A 20,344-nucleotide genomic window follows, 5' to 3' on the forward strand; every position below is an offset into this window, starting at 1 on the left:
AATTCTCATAAATGCTCCAAACGATTTGATTTCTTTCATAAATGCTCAAAAAGATTACATTTTGATATGGAAAAACATTATTTTATAAAATATTTTATGTTTTTATATATTCATATTAAATTTTTATTTTTAATAAACCCGTATAATACACGGGTCTCACACCTAGTTTATATAATATGATGTAGGTGTATTGTAGTATGTTGATCATGTAAGCATATTAATATATTCTTCTGCATGTTGATTGTTTGATTACATGATATGTTGATATGTTATGTCAAGGGGCTGATTGTGGATCGATAGTGGTGCCAAGAGCCTAGAATACCAATGTTGATGACTAGATGACACAAGAGTCATTAGTTACCATGTAGATAGGTCCTGGAGTTGAGAACCTTTGTTTGTATGGTTGATCTACACTAGAGCCGAAAGCCTTGCTGTATATATGCATTGTATGTATATTGTAGTATGTGATATTTTTGGAAACTCATTAAATTTTATGTTTTCAGATGTTGACTAAATGTTTTCATGTAGTTCTTTTAATCGTGAGAAAGCTCCAGTTTAACTGTATTGTATACTCATCATATGGTATGTTTTTAGACTTTTCAGATATTTATGATACATTATCACTTGGTTTTATTGTTCTTAAATAATTTAGTATTTCAATATTTATAAAAAATAATTTTTTTTATTCATGTTTTTAAAAAAGTTTTACTTGAAAATTTAGGACATTACTAAATACAACCTTAGTTTTATAATAATAATAAACAAAATATTAAAAAATCAAAATAAAAAACTTAATTTTGGATACCTTTCTAGAGAATTCTGGTGCAATGACAAATCCAATCTAACGGCCCCAATCAATTCGAACCTTCAAGACCAAAACGGGGCCGTTGTCCTACTATATAACTATAAGCTCAATCTTGACAATTAACCTAACTTGATAAACCCCACTGCCACTTCTTCGCAACTCCTCCATTTCCGTGCATACGGCTCCAATCTTCTTTGAAATCCGACTGTAACTCTACACTCTTTATCTGGTAATATACAAATTACATCAATCTTTGTTTATTGTTTTGTTATCGGATCATTCCTCGCTTGTAGATGATTAACATTGCTCTCTCTCGAATTTTCTACTTGCAATTTGACACAGTTTTGAAATTTGAATCCTTAAGAAAAAAAATGCTACAACATTGAATTATTATTTCTGAAAACGAATAGCACAGATTTCGAACGTTGTTCATATCGCGTTTGCGATTTTGCATCAGGGTTTAGGTTCGAAATAGAAGTGTAGGTTTTAATTTGAAACAGAGGGAGTAGATGTGTACATTTCTGCTTTATGTTATTTCGCAGTTTCGTTTTGACGTTGTGTTGTGTGTTTGTGACAGATGGCTTCGACTTTTGCTGGTGTCTCATCTCTTGGATCCTTGGCATGTTCCAGTAACAGAGTAATGGATAAGAATCTGTCAACTCCATCAAACAAGCTATCATCTTTTGCTTCAATATCTTCTTCTTCGTTAGTCAGGAGACAAAATCTCTCACTCCGAAAAGCCCCACGAACTCCCCAAATCAAAGCTGCAGCAAAGGAATTGTACTTCAACAAAGACGGATCAGCTATCAAAAAGCTTCAAGTGAGTTGACAATCACCATTAACGTCCTCAGTTTATACACAACTCGTTCTTTCTTACTCTTATCACTCCATGTTTTTTCTGATTCATCAATCTATTTTCTGTCACAGATTGGTGTAAACAAACTTGCAGATCTAGTCGGCGTTACTCTTGGTCCAAAGGGGAGAAATGTAGTTCTAGAAAGCAAGTATGGTACTCCTAAAATTGTCAACGATGGAGTTACTGTTGCTAAAGAGGTAGAATTGGATGATCCAGTGGAGAACATTGGTGCAAAACTTGTTCGACAAGCTGCTGCAAAAACCAATGATTTAGCTGGAGATGGAACTACAACATCAGTAGTCCTTGCACAAGGTCTTATTGCAGAAGGTGTCAAGGTACATATAATTCTTCCCATTTTCACCATTTTCATATTTATCATAGATTTATAGTTCAATCTTTGTAAATAAAATGTTGTTACATGTTACAAGGTTGTGGCAGCAGGTGCAAATCCTGTCCTAATTACCAGAGGCATTGAAAAGACAACTAAAGCCTTGGTAGCTGAGCTGAAGTTGATCTCAAAAGAGGTTGAAGATAGTGAACTTGCTGACGTGGCAGCAGTTAGTGCTGGAAACAACTATGAAGTAGGAAACATGATAGCAGAAGCCATGAGTAAAGTAGGAAGAAAAGGTGTAGTAACTCTTGAAGAAGGAAAAAGCGCTGAAAACAGTCTTTATGTTGTTGAAGGCATGCAATTTGACAGAGGTTACATCTCACCTTACTTTGTAACCGATAGTGAGAAAATGGTAGTCGAATATGAAAACTGCAAGGTAAAAAAAAAAATAATCCAAACCCATGTTACATAACCCCTCACATTTTCATTCCAATACACAAAAGTGAAAAGACATAAACACCCTTTTGATCTCTCTTTCAGTTGCTCTTAGTAGACAAGAAAGTAACAAATGCAAGAGATCTCATCAGTGTATTAGAAGATGCTATAAAAAACGGTTACCCAATTCTTATAATAGCTGAAGACATCGAACAAGAAGCTTTAGCAACTCTTGTTGTGAATAGACTTCGAGGGGCATTAAAGATAGCTGCTTTAAAAGCTCCTGGATTTGGAGAACGAAAAAGCCAGTATCTTGATGACATTGCCATTTTAACTGGAGGTAACTACTAATACTTCTATTCCAAATTTCCAATTTTGCCCTTCTCATAGATATACTAATACACTTTTTCTGAATACAGGGACTGTGATTAGAGATGAAGTGGGGCTTACTTTAGACAAAGCTGACAATTCAGTATTAGGGCATGCTGCTAAAGTGGTTCTTGGGAAAGATTACACAACAATAGTTGGTGATGGAAGCTCTCAAGCTGCAGTTGAAAAGCGTGTAGCTCAAATTAGAAATCTTATTGAGGCAGCTGAACAGGATTATGAAAAGGAAAAGCTTAATGAAAGAATTGCTAAACTTTCGGGTGGTGTTGCTGTCATTCAGGTTGGTAGTGAAGGGTATTTTAGGGATTTTGATTTTCTTGTGTCGTATGAAAGTAGATTGGCTTAACCTTGTTTGGTTACACTTTAGGTTGGAGCTCAAACTGAAACTGAATTGAAGGAGAAGAAACTTAGAGTAGAAGATGCTCTTAATGCAACAAAGGTAAGTTAACCCTAAACCCTAAATCATCAACCCTAAAAACCAAAACCCTAAACCCTAATTTGGTTGCAGGCTGCTGTAGAGGAAGGAATTGTTGTGGGTGGTGGATGTATTTTGTTGAGGCTTGCCTCTAAAGTGGATGCTATCAAGGAGACACTCGATAATGATGAGGAAAAGGTATGTTTTTGTGGGTCCTATTTGTTACACAGAACAAGACAAAACAGATGAGTACAATAATGTGAATAGGACAAAAAGTACAACTTTTTGTCCCATGTAAATAATGTTATAAGACAATGTCTTGTTCTTTGATTTTATGTGTGCAAAAGATGTAAATGCCCTTGTGGGCCCTGCATCTTACATAGAACAAGACAAAATAGTAAAATGTTTGATGTCCATTGGATAGAGACCAATGTGAATAGGACAAAAATGTAGAAAAGGTTATAAGACAATTTCTTGTTTTTGATGTTATGTATGCAAAAGACGTAAATGCCCTTGTAAATCTTGATGAATTTTGTAGGTTGGAGCGGATATTGTAAAGAGAGCTTTGAGTTACCCTCTTAAGTTGATTGCAAAAAATGCAGGTGTTAATGGAAGTGTAGTTAGTGAGAAGGTATACAAGTTCAATACATACATACATGCCTATTATGGTCATTTTCCCTTTATTTAATACTTTTTGGTATTTTTTTCTTTCTTTCAGGTTTTGGCGAATGATAATGCGAGATACGGATATAACGCTGCGACAGATAAATACGAAGATTTAATGTCGGCTGGAATCATCGATCCAACAAAGGTGAGTCAGATACTGCAAAACCCTAAACCCTGAACCCTAAACTGTAAAACCCTGACATGGAAGGGAAATTAAAATTAAAAATTAAATTTCAGGTGGTGAGGTGTTGTCTGGAGCATGCTTCATCTGTGGCAAAAACATTCTTGATGTCGGATTGTGTGGTGGTGGAGATTAAGGAACCTGAACCTGTTGTTGCTGGAAACCCCATGGATAATTCTGGTACTTAATTGTTTATTTATTTATTTGTTTATATTTGTGTGTGGATCAAGTTTTTGATGTTGTTTTGGTGTTCGTTTTTCTTTTTCAGGGTATGGATACTGAGAAGGTGGGTAATGGGTGTAGTCGGGTCGGGTAATAAAGTTAGATAAGGTAGGAATTGGTTTTGGGATAAAGTCATAAAATTGAGATGTAATTTAGGTGATCATCTTTTGTTTGATGAGATCTTCGGGAAGGCATGTATCATGTATGATGATGATGTAGGACTTTTTTATGGGTATAAATTAATGAGAAAAATAAGGTTTCGTCAATATTAAAAATAATACGCATGACTACTTTTTTTTTTTTTTTTTTTTTTTTTTTTGGATTTATTGTATGAAAGACAAACATTTCTTAAAGACTGAAGAAAGTCTAAAAGCTCAACTACTCAATTTCTCCACTTTTGGTTTATAAAACTGATGAGTATCGTCATGAGGAAAGAAGAGAGGTGTGGTATGATGCTTGTGAGAAAAAAAAAATGAGAGAGAAGAAGCTGCTGCGGAGATCCATGCCACATCAGCTTAATTTGAGGGGTTAGAGCATCTCCATTGGTCATTGCAAAGCTTTTGCAAATGAGTTTGACATGACACATGCATTTATATATAATTTATAATTTATAATGGGGTTTTTTTTAAATGTAAAAGGTGGTTGTTAATGTGGTAATGGGGACTGCTTTTGATTGTCGAAGGTTAACATCTTTCATATATTTGTCAATTGAATAACATGTTTCATATATTTGTCAATTGAAGAGATTTAGAACCGATTTGAAGACAAAGAATAATATTGTAATATTTGTTTTAAAATTTATGTTTTTTTTGTAACGTTTTAATATTTAAATAATTAATAAAGTAAAATAAATTTAATATTTATTATTATTTTGTTATTTTATTTTAAAAATATTATTTTAATTATAAAAATAAAATTTATGTTTATTTATTATTAAGTGTATATATATATATATATATATATATATATATATATATATATATATATATATAAAGCAATCGTTGATGTGGCAGTGGGGACCATTTTTAAAAGATAAGTATTATTGCACTAATGTGAGTAGTCATTATAAAATTGATTAATTATAATTGAAAGATTAGTGATATTGCACTGATGTGGATGATCTTTATCTTCACTCCTGTGAAAGAGCTCTACATCAGCATTACTTGGGGTGGCTCATTGGCTTGAAATTGATGTGATTAGTCAGCAATGGTTCTATACCGATTAATACATGAGTTAATGGTTTTACAGTTTAATACGCCAGTTATAATAAGTCATGATGTTTGTATTAATACATGAGTTAATGGTTTTATATAGTTTAATATGTCAATTATAAGAAATCATGATGTTTGTTAAGACATGATTTAAAAAAACAATTTTATAAATCATTAGTAAATAATAATTTTAAATAAACTAGTTATTTTATCTTATATTTGTTGTGTTGTGTTGTATTTATTGATTTTTAATTGATTCGTTTTCGTGTTAATTAAAAAAACACATTCAATCGTATTTTGTTATATATTATCATATCAAACAAGAAAATAATACGTGACACAACCTTTTTGACCATTGAAAAGGACACAAGGCCCACGTTTTATAGAGGCTTGAAGTGCGAATGTAGTTTGGTATAACAAAACCATGCAACTTGATTTCAACCTTTTAACAAGACCTTTTAATAAATATATAATTTTAGTAAAGATATAAATTTAAACATATTTTTAATCTTGTTAAAAATAAATAATAATATACCATTTATATTTTCGTAACTTTACATATGTTAGGCCCATTGAATTCCACCTAACATGAAACATATTCAACTACGGGTGTAAACAGGCTGAGCTTAGCCCAAGCTTAAGTCTGATCTACATTAATGTCTCAAACGCAATGTGCTGCTCAAGCTCCCAATGAAAAACCATACTCTTCTTTGTCAAACGAGTAAGATGAACAACAATCTTGGAGAAGTTTTGGATAAACCTTCAATAGTAGCCTGTCAACCCAAGAAACTTTGGATCTCAGATGGAGACTTCGGGGCCTCCGATTGTATAACCGTCTCAATCTTGGCCGGATCGACTAAAATCTCATTCTGATTGATGAGATGTCTTTAGAATCGGACCACTCGTAACCAAAACTCACACTTGGAGGACTTGACATACAACCTCTCATTCCTCAACACTCCAAGTAACTCTCGCAGATGATCTTCATGTCACTCAATGGTTTTGGAGTAGACCAAAATGTCATCAATGAGCACGATGACTGTTTGATTGAGCATCAGGCTACATACCCAATTCATCTAATCCATGAATGTCGCAGGTGCATTGGTGAGCCCAAATAACATCACTACGAGCTCATAGTGCCCATATTGAGTCTGGAAAGGTGTTTTCTCCACATCCTCCTCTCTCATTCTCATTTGGTGGTAACGTTAAATCAATCTTGGAAAACCAAGATGTACCCTGCAGCTGATCGAAAAGGTCATTAATCCTCGGAAGTAGGTAACGGTTCTTCACCGTCAACTTATTCAACTCCCAATAATCTATGAATATTCAATAAGAACAGTCCTTCTTCTTCACAAAAAAAAATCGGTGCTCCTTAAAATGATCTACTCGGTCGGATAAACTGCTCACCCAAGAGCTCCTGGAGCTGAGATGACAACTCCTGCATCTCTAGTGGTGTGAGATGATATGACGCCTTAGCAATCAGGGCCGCATCTGGGTTCGGATCGATCTTAAACTCCACCTGCCTCACAGGAGGCATACCAGGTAGATCCTCCGGGAAGGCATCGGGAAACTCATAACCATTGGGACATCCAAAACTGACTTCTTCCTCTCAACTTGAGTATCAACCACATACACAAGATGACTTGAACATCTATGCTATAGGTATTGCCTAGCCCTGGCAGCCGAACAGAAATTTGAACCAATCCTGGTACCCTCTTAATAAATGGTTAGTTCTCCCCATACTTATGGTTCGAACCACTACATGTTGCCTCTCACAATCTATCATAGCTCCAAATCTACTAAACCAATCCATCCCCACGATCACGTACACATCTCCTATAGGAATGGGAATCAAGTTAGTCAGCTAGAGCACCCCGAATATCTCTAAAGTACAACCATGGAAAATGCTCGAATAAGAAAACTTGTGTTCGTTGGCGATGGAAACTCGCAACGGACACTCCAACTCCCTAAGGGCCATATCAAATTCCATACTAAAAGAATGAGACACAACCTCTTCATCTTGAATGTCATCTTTACTTTGGATATCAATATGATCGAACACTTGTGTTGTACTATCGTCAATTGTATTTAATGATGCATTGCATAGATTGTCATTATTTAATAAAAAGTTTAAAAATGTATCCTTACACTTGTTAAGAGTGGTGAAGAGCTCTTCTTTTTTTGAATGACAAATGCCTTTAACCGTCATGTCTACTTCATTTATCCTATCAAATGACTCAATTAACCTATAAAATACTCGTTAAATTCGTCATCATATGTAGACATAGCTAAAACCTAAAAATTTAGCAAACAAATTTCATCTCTGCCAAAATAGAAGAAATTTAAGCTTTATAACAAAAAATTTTAACAAAATACACTTACTATGTGACTCACTTTTTGTCCCTATGCTTTCTCTACAATATGCCTAAAGACTGATGAATACATTCCATTTATTATAAAGTCTCTTTTTACTGATGATTATTGTAACAACCCAATTTTTAGTCCAAAATTTTCAATTTAATTAATTAATTTAATTAAACATTCGTAGGAAAATATTGTCGAATCATAACGTCTCATAAAACTATGTATAATGTCTGAAAACCCAAATCGTAAAATAGTGATAATGTCAGAATACAATCCCAAGGAATCTCGTAGTGCGGAATCTGAGGTGTGTGTATGATGTACAACTACCGCGCTGGCTCCTTCCCCTTCGTTGAAGAGGTACCTGAAATAAAACTGAAAACTATAAGCACGAAGCTTAGTGAGTTCCCCTATAGTACCACATACCATACAATATACTGTCAGACAATTCTGGGGTGCCTGACTTACCCGGGTCAAACCATTCTGGGGTGTTTGACGTACCCAGGTCAAGCCATTCTGGGGTGCTTGACGTACCCATTGGTCTATTTCACCCCTTACTACTACCACGTAAACACATAGCATAACATAATGTACTGTCAGACAATTCTGGGGTGTCTGACTTACTCAAGTCAAGCCATTTTGGGGTGCTTGACGTACCTGTCGGTCTATTTCACCCGAGTACCGGGGACTATTTTACCCTTACTACCACATAAACATATATCATGCTAACATATAAACATATCAGATAATAGTAATCCTAGGTGAATATCACAAAGACAATCACCTAACATACGACTCCTACTGGTGGGCTAGTATTGTGGCCTTAAAACCACCGCTACTGGAAGGTAACTCACCTCGTAAGGCTGACTGCTTGAAAACTGTTCAACAACTGTCTAACTGCTGCTCCGGTAATCCTCCAGCTATAATCCCCACAAAACATTCAGTCAGAATATGATATCTACTCTTAAGGTAAAATGACTATTTTACCCCTAAACAAGTCCAAGTCAAAGTCAACTTCCAATTGACCCGACTCGCCGAGTTGGGCCGCCAACACGTCGAGTCCCTAACCCTTTACCCGTCCTTATCCATGACTCTACTCGTCGATTTTAGCAACGACTCGACGAGTTCCCCTTCTATATAAACATCAAATGAACCTTCATCCGACTCGCCGAGTTGTATGAACAACTCGTCGAGTTTACCTTCATCTGATAAAGAAGTCCTGTCCTTGACTCGTCGAGTTGTATGAACAACTCGTCGAGTTCATCTTCAACTATAAGGAGATTGCCTTGGACTCGCCGAGTCTGTTCTAGCACTCGTCGAGTCCCATGAACTCCATGTCTAAGGCTAAGTCCAATGCGTTGGGTCACTCCCTTGGACCCTCTAAAAACCCTTCTAGCACTCAACCGGGATCCTTCAAACCCTAACAGAAAAGAGGAGTCTCCCCTCGGACTCGCCGAGTCCTAAGAACGACTCGTCGAGTCGAGTATGTCTAAGTCTCATTTCTCGATTTCCAGCGTACAAGTCTTGACCAAAAGATAGATCTAAGCTCCTTCAATCATTCTAGCACATAAAGTGTAACGCCCGTGTTTCTGGGCTTGCCATTTTTAGCAATGTAATAGTCTAGGTTTACCTTTGTAACCTAATTTGAAATAATAAGAATGTATTCTTTGTGAATTATGTGAATTATGTGTTTATTTTCTTAATTATTATAATTTGAGGAATTAAGAATAAAATAAGCATCAAAATTAAAGTGTGAGGTATGCCAAAAAAGACCATGCTCATAATCGGGTCAAGTACGTACCAAAATAGTTGTGGACTTAGACACTAATCCAACAACTCTCTACCCTAAAAACGAAACCCTAAGTGCATCTTGTGAGTTTTGAGCTTGAAAGTGAAATTTGGTGGTGTTTTAGTGAAAAAAGAAGAAAAGAACACTTAGTGGTTGCTTGGGAGCAACTTAGGCTTGAATATCCAGATTCATCATCAAGAAGAACTCTAGTTGATGGTTCATTATGCTAGATCTAGTTTTGGGACCTTGTTTATGCATTTTTGGGTGTTTTGAGCTAAAGTTGAGTTTTTGATCTACTCTAGAAGCCATGGATGTTAGATCTTAGCTCCATGGAGGTCCATTGTTCATAAAAAATGCAAACTTTATGAAAGATATTGTTGCATGCAAGTGTTAAGAGCCTTATTAAGCTTCTTTCATAGTGTTGGGTCTCATTATGTCATGCATAGGTGTAAAGTTGCCAACTTTACGTATAAAGTCATCCTTTAGAATCAGATCTAAGAGTTTGGCTAGAGGTCTTAACCGAATAAGTGCTTAATGGAGTGGATTGGTGATCTGCGGAGTATGCTGGCATACCCAGCCGGTACGCTATGCGTACTGTCCCCGGAAGGAGTACGCTAAGTGTACGAGCCTAGTACACCCTTTGTACTCAGCAGATGGACTCTTGGGCTTGACGTTCACGAATTTTAGCAATGCTTTAGACTTTTAGGGTTTGGGCCTTGTTTAGCCATTGGACTTCTGATTATGGGCTTTTTCTAGTATATTGGGATTTCTTGGAATTAGGCCCATGATGGGTTTTAGGCCCAATTAGGAAGATTGGGCCATATTGGGCTTTAGGATTCCCTTTAGGAATTTGAGCCTTTTGAGCAATTGATTGGGACTTAGTGTTAGGCCAAGTAAGAAAAAGGGTAAAATGGTCTTTTAGCCTGGATATTGGACAAGTAGCTTAGATTCTTGATTATGGGTTGAGATTTAATTATTAATTGGATATTTATTTGATGATATTACCGTGGGAATTTTTTGGACCAGCAGATTGAGATTTTACCCGAGTGATTCTGCAGCTTGAGGTGAGTTTTCCTCACTGTGTTTAGCGGATCGAAGGCACCAATGTCGGCCCATGGTTTGATATGTTAGGATGCTAGTTGTTTGTGTGACTTTTGCATGTGATATGTGTATATGTTTAACGAGCGGAGCCCGATGCTGGACGAGGCGCGATGATTATCATGTATGCTATTTATCTTTGTGATTATTGCATATGTTTGTATGATTGTATGTTTATGTGTTTATATGTATATCGGGCGGTGCCCGATGCCAAGCGGGGCCTGATGACTGACATATATGTTTATCGAGCTAGGCTAAATGTCGGGCGAGGCTCGATGTCGGGTAGGGTCCGTAACGAGTGGGGCCCATTATATGTTTTATATGTATGGTATATGTGATATTTTGGAGAACTCACTAAGCTTTGTGTTTATGGTTTTTAGTTTATATTTTAGGTGCTTCTGGTTCCGCATTTTTATATTACTCTAATATACTTGAGTGTTTATTGATATACTCTAATTTTGCCATGGTTTTATGAACATGTTCTGCATGATGGTTTTATTATTTTGAAAATTGAAATTTTGAGTCTTAATTTTTAGGACGTTACATTATTGGCGCTTTACACGAGATGAACAGTACAAATTTTGATTCCATGTCACGCCCAAGGCATATCTGAAAGGTCAAAATCTTAGAAATTTTCTTATTTTTTGATTTTTGATTTTTTGGATTTGAAGCTTAACATTTATTCTACATGTTGAGAGGAAGTATGTGATTGTTTTACCCGATTGAGCTCATTCTCATGTCCAATTGACGGTTTTATGATCTTATTTCGATCATTAAAGGGGGGAATTTGGTATGATCAATCGAAAGAAGATTTTGACTTTTCAAAATAATGATTTTTAGGATAGTCTGGGAAGGATTTTTGTCGAAGTTGGCGTTGTTGGTGTCTTGATGAACTTTTATTGGAGTTTATTTGTTGCGATAGACTACGCATGTTATTGACTCAACTTTTATTCCTCTTGATTGCGCCTCATTGAGAGTCACAATTTTGATTTGTTACATTGTGCTTTTGGATCTTCTTATCTTTAGCAAATGCTGTTCATGGATTGTTTTGAAGACCGATGTAACATCGAGGGGGAGTTCTTTATTGTTTGAGAAGCATAAAGGTGATTTAGAATGCTTGTTTCTGAAGTGAGTTTTTATGATGGGTTTGTAAATGACATGCTTATTTTTGGGACCATTGGATCTTTGTGACTACAAAGGATTAGAGTTTTTTGAATTTCTTCATTGTTGCTTCATCATGATGTCACAATTGGACTTCTTATTCGGTAGATGCTCGATTAGGAACTTACAGTCTTGTCATCTATTCCAAGCTTTGAAGAGAAGATTGAGTGCAAATCTTTCCATGAAGGGTGACTTGGAGGTACAAAATATTCCCTTGACATATGTATTATATTCCTTAAGGCTTGGGCATACCATATATATTGTGATGTCATATTCATTCGAGGATACGCACACATGTAATCATAGGGACTAGAGTGACGATTCATTGTACGTAGCTACTGTTTATTTCTTGCACTCATCTTTATGAATGATTTACGATTACCATTCTTGGCAACAAAGTCATCCTCCCATTGTGTTGTTCTTATTTCAGTTTGCCAAATCAAACGTTCATGTCCCCACGTGACGAGACTTTACCTTCTCAAGGTGAAACGATGTTTGGATACGGGTTGTTGGAACGTTAGATACGTTGGCATAGGATACTTACTGGCCGAGTGCTTGCCTGCTTGGTAACCTGCTAATGCTATATATATATATATAGATATCATTACCTATATGTAAGAGATTTATGCTTTGGTCCACGTCGATGAGCTGTTTTTGTCCTTGCTTATCTCCCCAATAGAATAGAAAGACGAAGTCGGCTATTTTTATCGTATACGACAGTGAGCAGCTTGGGTGCCTCCTTGTGTCACCAATGTGCCTACTTGCTTACCATCATCTTCCAATTAGAGGGTTGTTGCCGCCCATATCTTCCATCATACTCTTCCGATCATTAACAAAAGACTTCACGGTGGTTTTCCTCTAGACTTGCCACCTCCTGGTTTATAGCCTTGCCAGATGCCACTAGACACATTTTTCCACTGATATACTATACCACCGCCTCTCTTGTTTGTTTTACTTTATATTTGAAAAACGCTCTTTCTACTTCACACAACCACTATCCATGGCTCCAACTTCTGAAATTTTGAGTCAGCTCTTCTCAATATCATCAGTACAATAAACTACATCCCCAGCACTGCGACAGCTGACGACCGCCATATCCTTCTTCCGTTGTTTCTTAATACAAACCACAACCTTCTGTTCTTGATAATTTACAACGCAAGCATTATGTATTCCAGTGTAAGTACACTTAGGGAAAAGAGATGTGACTACTTTAGATGCTGAAATGTATATTTGATTATTGTAAAAAATTGAAAAAGGGTTTTTCATAATCTTTGTTATTTGAAGCAAACAGGGTTGTTGAATGAGTACTTTATTAGGTTTGCTATGAATAAATATGGATAACATTCTTTGAACGTATCTCAAATCAGATGAAGAGAAACAGAGGTATGTGTTAATTGTTGTCTGTTGAGTGGACTTTGATACACATCGATTAGGTGCTTAAAATCCTCCAATAAGAACCGTGGGCGGACATTTTTAACCTTTCTTACATAAGAGCCTTCAAAGATGGATTTGCTTCAGCTGCCTATTCTTTTTAATGTATGCTGCATCAACTGTTTGCCTCCTTCACACCACCATCTCAATTACATGCCTAAAGGTGAGCCACTTCCTCTCTTTTTTAATGTCGTTTCCTTTTCCACCACCTCCTTCTTTGTTTTGTGGCCTCATATCACTGCATCAGCTGAAGTCATCGCAATTTTGGCCAACTGGGTTGCCGGAGTCCAGGTAGCTAATAGTGCTTGTTACCGCCTTATCAGGAAAGTAGAGCTTTGTGTTTCTAATTAATCGAAAGAATCAAAGTTTGAACTACAGCTTAAGGGTAATTGATTTGAAGTTATGCCACTGATCCTTCTCTCACATCCGCAAGGCAAACCTTAAACATATTAATATATACAACTGTAACAGCCCGAATCCCCAGGTATCTCCATTTCACATATTTTTATCATTCTGTGAGGGGACTCGGCGAGTTGGTAGTCGAACTCGCCGAGTCGGGTCGCGTTTTTGAGCGGGGGTTCGCATCCGGACTCGGCGAGTCCAAGGGATGGACTCGGCGAGTCCGCGCTGTTTGATGAAACCCTAATTTCCCGGTCCTAAGCCCTATTTAAAGGACCTTATGGCCCTCATATGCGGCCACCTTGAACCCTAAGAGCCTCCATACGTCTGTAAGCCCTTGTGAGTGTGTTTGAAGGCCTTTTGTTCATCATTTTGTGGGATATTGCAAGGAAAGGAGGGAGAGGAGCAAGCTTGAGGTGTTGGGGAGCTTAGATCTGTTGCTATTTCATCAAGGGGGTCTTCTTGAGGTAATTTTCTGAGCCAATCTTCGTGTTTTGTGTTGATGGGCTAAATCTAGGGTTTCTTCTTGCATTTCTTGGCTTGATTAAGAAGTATGAGAGGTCCCATGGAGACATGGAACCTAGATCTGGACTTAAGCAGGTCCAGGAGACCCCTCATGTCAAGCTTTATGTCCATTCTTTTGAGTTAGAAGCTAAACTTGCCAAATAAGTGGTTGTTTCTTCAAAATGAGCCTTGTATGCATTGCATGGCAACCAAGACTGAGACTTTACGTGACAAATAAGCTTGGGAAGGCCAGATCTATGTATATATGGAACGGATCTGACCGCAAAAGCCAGTTTTAGCTGGTGCATGGCATGGACTCGCCGAGTCCGAAGAACAGACTCGACGAGTCGCTTGAAGATTGTCCTTGAGACCATCCTGTGTGTAGTCCGGACCGAGTTGTGGGCGACTCAGTGAATCGCAGAGAGTTGGAAAGGTGTTGACAGGTGGACCGAGTCAGGTTGGGACTCGCCGAGTTGATCTTCGACTCGGCGAGTTGAGTCGCGGTGGCCCTGTGATTCAGGCCCAGGTGGAACTTGTCGAGTCGGGGGAGTACTCGACGAGTCAAAGGGAAAATTCTTGAGAGTTGGTAAAAATGCGTAGACTCGCCGAGTCGCTATTGTGCACTCGCCGAGTCTGGTCCAAATTGTCTAAAGACTACTGACCAAGTCAACCTGTGTTGACTTGATATGGATGGTTCACCTTAGTGGTACAAGTAATAATTATAGATTTATAATATCATAGGAGGATTGCAGCTCGAGGGTTCGAGCCCGAGTGATTCTAGGATTCACGATTGGCGACTTAGCGAGGCATACGAGGTGAGTCTTCTCACTATACTGTACCCGGAAGGGTTTTGACTGTGTGACCGGAAGGTCGAATATGATATGAAATATATGCCTTATGTGTGTTAAGTTATTTGCTATATGTGTCCTGTATGGTATGTTTGATATGGGCCGGAAGGCGTAGTCGTATGGACTATAAGGGTTGACGTGGGTAGGACCGGAAGGTTTACCCAGTCGGGACGGAAGTCCCCTGAGACACATGGACCGGAAGGTCAAGGCCTGGAAAGGCGTATGTGCGTATGTTGTATTTTGGGAACTCACTAAGCTTTATGCTTACAGTTGTTGTATTATGTGTTTCAGGTACGAGTGAGGACCGTGGGAAGGCGCCAGCGTGACCGTACACACACTCGGGGAAAACTATTTTATCTTTTGTTATGTAATCGGTTGTGACTACATTGTTACTTTGGAATTTAAACCTTTTACTCATGTTTTGATGGTTGTAAAAACGAAAATTTTTGGTTGGAAATTTTATGACGTTACAAGTTGGTATCAGAGCCTAGGTTTGAGGGATTCGGGTACACCTTCGGGCGTAACTGAACTCAAACCGAGGATTTGAGAAAAATTTTAATTTTTGACAAATGAGACGACCAAAGAAGAAAAAGTGTGTACGGTCAGCCAGCGCCCGAACGGTAAAAATCCCCAAAATACTCCTATTATATGTGTTACGATACATGATATGATATGATACGCATGCTAGTAGACTAGGTATACATATTAGGACTAGAGTGGCCTGATCTTGTGATGCCTTAGTCTAGAGAAACTTGCTTATATGAGGTGCTCGAGAGCGAGTGAGTAACTAGAGTATGATAAGAATAGAGTGCTCAGGATTCGGGATTCGGGGAGGAGGACTTGGGGTGGATACCGACGCGGTGTGATTGGTAGTATTGGGCCCGTACTACCAAGGACGCCGGGTCAGTAGGCAGCCCAAGTAAGAACCCCTGAGTATCGAAGACTGAGTAGGACTGCGTTATCGAGTGCGATTTTGCCGATAGAGTCTCTGATATTTTTATGTTGTATTTCAGAGACATCATGGTTGGACCTCGACACAGATCTGGCACGAGTAGAGCGACTGACGAGGAGCTTCGTCAGATGATTCATGAGGAGGTAGCTGCAGCGATCCGGGCCGAGATTCCGGAGATGTTTGGGTCTATTAAGACCACGCTGATAGAGACATTTGATGAGCGGTACGCTGCATTGTCTGAGGCTGCCGCCGCTGTAGCTACCACGGCTGTGGCTGCTGCCAGACCACAGGGGGGTGACTCGTTGCTGTTCCGGGAGTTCAGCAACACGAAACCACCAAAGTTCGACGGGGCGCAGGATCCGATTGCTGCAATGAGATGGATTGCTGATATTGAGGGATGCTTCTATACTTGTTCATGTCCGGAGCATCTGAGGGTGCGGTTCGCCTTGAACCAGCTCCGCCTGGGAGCAAAGGATTGGTGGAAGTTCGTGACGGCGAACTTCACTCTTGCCGAGGTTTCAGCCATGACTTGGGAGAGATTTACGGCTATGTTCAGAGACGAGTATGTTCCCCCGGTAGAGAGGGAATGATTGGTTCAGGAGTTCTTGACCCTCAAGCAGGGTGATGATTCGGTTACAGTGATCACGCGGAAGTTTCACGAGCGGGCGATGTTCTGCCCCGAGCAGGTGTCCACGGAGCAGGCTCGGATGAGCCGGTATTTGGGAGTGCTGAGGAGAGACATCCGGGAGTTCGTATCGAACTCGTCATATCAGACTTTTGCTGAGCTTCAGGCGAATGCCAGGAAGCGGGAGATCGAGTTGGAGACCCAGGCCAGGGAGGAGGTCGAGTCTCAACGGGCGGATCGGCGGCCGGCTCAGTCGCAGCCGGCAGCCAAGCGGACCAGGTCCAATGATTTGAGATCCGGAGGACAGAAGAGCTGCACTTGTGGAAAGTGCGGCAAGGGTCACGAGGGGGCATGTCGATCGGGTGCTTGCTACAAGTGTGGCAAGGAGGGGCACATTGCGAGGGATTGCTCCAAGGGATTTATGGTTTGCTTCCATTGCAACCAGACTGGCCATCGGAAGGCCGAGTGCCCCCAGCTTCGCCAGGGATCTTTGCCTGCTGCCAGGGTACCTGAGGTTCGGCCAGTGAAGACCGAGGCCCCGAAGGCTCGTGGGAGAGCTTTCCAGTTGACTGCGGAGGAGGTCCGCGCGGCACTTGATGTAGTGGCCGGTATGTATTCCTTCATGAATTTACATTTATGCTGAGATATTATGCTTATATTGTTATCTGCGTAGGTACTTTTCTTGTGAATCATGTGCCTACTTTGGTATTATTCGACTCAGGTGCGAGTCGGTCCTTTGTTTCGTTGGCCTTTAGCCAGCACATCGATATCGATCGGGAGACGATGAGTCGTCCCCTGCGAGTTGCTATAGCAAACGAGAGAGCGGTATACGCCACCGAGGTGATTCGAGGATGCGTGCTCGAGATTTTTGGGGTCGAGTTTCCTATAGACTTGGTCCCTATAGCTATGGGGGATGTTTGCGTTATCGTGGGCATGGATTGGTTGAGTAAGTTTGGAGCAGTCATTGACTGCGAGAGACAGCTGGTGATGATTCGAGACCCTAGTGGGGGAGTGCTCACGGTTTATGGTGAAGGGACCCGGTGTGGGTCGGCGTTTTGTTCAGCGGCCAGGGCAAGGCAGAGTCTACAGCAGGGCTGTGATGGATTCATAGCCTATGTGATGGATACTCGTGTGACCACGGAGAGGCCCAATTCGATTGATGACGTTCCGGTTGTATGCGAGTTTGTGGATGTGTTCCCCGAGGAGTTACCAGGTGTGCCTCCGGAGAGGCAAGTGGAGTTTCGTATCGATTTGGTTCCGGGAGCGGCGCCCATCGCCAAGGCGCCTTACCGTCTCGCTCCACCGGAAATGCAGGAGTTATCCTCGCAGCTTCAGGAGCTGTTGGGGAAGGGATTCATTCGACCAAGTAGTTCGCCTTGGGGAGCGCCGATTTTGTTCGTCAAGAAGAAGGATGGTTCACATCGGATGTGTATCGATTATCGGGAATTAAACAAGTTGACGATTAAGAACCGATACCCGTTACCTAGGATCGACGATCTATTCGATCAGTTGCAGGGGGCATCTTGGTTTTCCAAGATTGACTTGAGGTCGGGATATCATCAAATGAGGGTTCGCGAGGAGGATATCCAAAAGACTGCCTTCAGGACTCGTTATGGACATTATGAGTTCGTGGTGATGCCTTTTGGGCTCACCAATGCCCCGGCCGCATTCATGGATCTCATGAACAGGGTGTGCCGACCGATGCTGGATCGGTCGGTGATCGTATTCATCGATGATATTCTGGTGTATTCGAGGACTAGGGACCAGCCTGAGGAACATTTGCGGGAGATTCTTCGGGTTTTGAGATCGGAGAGACTGTATGCCAAGTTCTCCAAGTGTGATTTCTGGTTACGATTGGTCCAATTTCTCGGGCATCTTGTGAACCAGAAGGGGATATTGGTCGACCCGGCCAAGATTGAGGCGGTGTTGAGGTGGGAGGTGCCGAGATCGCCCACCGAGATCAGGAGTTTTCTGGGTTTGGCTGGATATTACCGCAGATTTATCAAGGATTTCTCCAAGATCGCTGTGCCACTTACCAGGATGACCCGGAAGGGTGTTGCGTTTTCATAGGGACCGGAGCAGCAGTCCTCATTTGAGACGCTTCGTCAGAAATTGTGCGAGGCTCCGGTGCTTGCACTCCCGGAAGGGATGGAGGATTTTGTGGTATATTGTGATGCCTCTATATCGGGTTTGGGGGCGGTACTTATGCAGAGGGGTCATGTGATAGCGTACGCTTCGAGGCAGTTGAAGCCTCATGAGTCGAGATATCCCACGCACGACCTGGAATTGGGGGCGGTGGTGTTTGCCCTCAAGATCTGGCGACACTATTTGTACGGGGTTCGATGTACGATTTACACGGACCATAAGAGCTTGAAACACTTGATGGATCAGCCAAATCTGAATATGCGGCAGAGGAGGTGGTTGGATGTGGTGAAGGATTACGATTGTGAGATCCTGTACCACCCGGGCAAGGCTAATGTGGTAGCCGACGCATTGAGCCGTAGGGCGGGTAACGCCCCTATCCGAGATATTTGTATGAGGTTGACAGTTTTGACCCCGATTCTGGACATTATTCGAGGGGCTCAGATGGAGGCCGCAAAGTCGGAACACCAGAAGAAGGAACGGGTGGTAGGTCAGGTATCAGGATTTGTTACGGATGGTCGAGGGCTTATGACTTGTCAGGGACAGATTTGGGTGCCGTTTGTGGGCGGTGCGCGCACTATTTTGATGGAGGAAGCACATCGATCGAAATTCTCGATTCATCCGGGTGCTACGAAAATGTATTTGGATCTCAAGAAGGAGTACTGGTGGCCATGTATGAAAAGGGATGTCGCTTGGTTCGTCGAGAGGTGCTTGACTTGTAGGCAGGTCAAGGCCGAACACCAGCGACCGCACGGTAAGCTGCAACCGCTAGAGATTCCCGAATGGAAGTGGGAACAAATCTCTATGGATTTTATCACCAAGTTACCGCGAACAGCGAGAGGAGTCGATGCGATCTGGGTAGTTGTGGATCGGCTGACAAAGAGCGCTCATTTCCTAGCTATTAGTGAGAGCTCTTCTGCGGAGAAGTTGGCTGAGATATATGTGAGGGAAGTAGTATCTCGGCACGGGGTGCCGATCTCGATTATTTCGGACCGCGACGTGCGTTTCACTTCCAGGTTCTGGAAGAAATTCCATGAAGAGTTGGGTACTAAGTTACATTTCAGTACGGCATATCATCCTCAGACGGACGGCCAGAGTGAACGGACAATTCAGACACTCGAGGACATGCTTCGGGCATGTGTGTTGGACTTCGGAGGGAGCTGGGACACCTATCTACCTTTAGCAAAATTCTCGTATAACAACAACCATCATTCGAGCATTGGTATGCCGCCCTTTGAGCTGTTGTATGGGCGGAGGTGTCGCACCCCCATCTGTTGGGGTGAGGTGGGACAACAGGTTATGGGTAGCACGGAGATCGTGCTTCAGACGACCGAGCAAATTCAGATGGTCAGGCAAAGGTTGTTGACCGCTCAGAGCCGGCAGAAGAGTTATGCAGACAGGCGACGGTCCGAGCTTGAGTTCCAAGTTGGTGATCTCGTGCTCCTGAAGGTCTCTCCTTGGAAGGGAGTGATTAGGTTCAGGAAGAGGGGCAAATTGGGGCCCTGGTATATTGGTCCTTTCCGTG

At 40.9% G+C, this 20,344-nt stretch overlaps 1 protein-coding gene across 1 annotated transcript; it reads left to right on the top strand.

Annotated features, from left to right (window-relative positions):
- Positions 1-922: 922 nt before the first annotated feature.
- LOC145031349 (ruBisCO large subunit-binding protein subunit beta, chloroplastic-like) lies at positions 923-4,576 on the top strand. The gene is made up of 12 exons (XM_078979891.1): positions 923-1,034; positions 1,383-1,625; positions 1,733-1,996; positions 2,090-2,428; positions 2,533-2,767; positions 2,847-3,094; positions 3,182-3,253; positions 3,323-3,427; positions 3,768-3,860; positions 3,948-4,040; positions 4,133-4,256; positions 4,345-4,576. Exons 2-12 carry the CDS (start codon positions 1,383-1,385, stop codon positions 4,356-4,358), a joined length of 1,830 nt encoding a protein of 609 aa, XP_078836017.1. The 5' UTR covers positions 923-1,034; the 3' UTR covers positions 4,359-4,576.
- Positions 4,577-20,344: the final 15,768 nt, after the last annotated feature.

Source organism: Lactuca saligna, chromosome 2 (genome assembly GCF_052625555.1).
Source record: "Lactuca saligna cultivar CGN05327 chromosome 2, ASM5262555v1, whole genome shotgun sequence".
Lineage (NCBI taxonomy): Eukaryota > Viridiplantae > Streptophyta > Magnoliopsida > Asterales > Asteraceae > Lactuca > Lactuca saligna.

What these genes read in the sequence shown, in the direction of transcription:
- LOC145031349 (XM_078979891.1), top strand. Translation starts at nt 1,383, where the DNA reads ATGGCTTCGACTTTTGCTGGTGTCTCATCTCTTGGATCCTTGGCATGT. An exon ending in TTATTGCAGAAGGTGTCAAG is followed by an intron (nt 1,997 to 2,089) that starts GTACATATAATT and finishes ACATGTTACAAG; the next exon opens with GTTGTGGCAGCAGGTGCAAA. An exon ending in GAATCATCGATCCAACAAAG is followed by an intron (nt 4,041 to 4,132) that starts GTGAGTCAGATA and finishes ATTAAATTTCAG; the next exon opens with GTGGTGAGGTGTTGTCTGGA.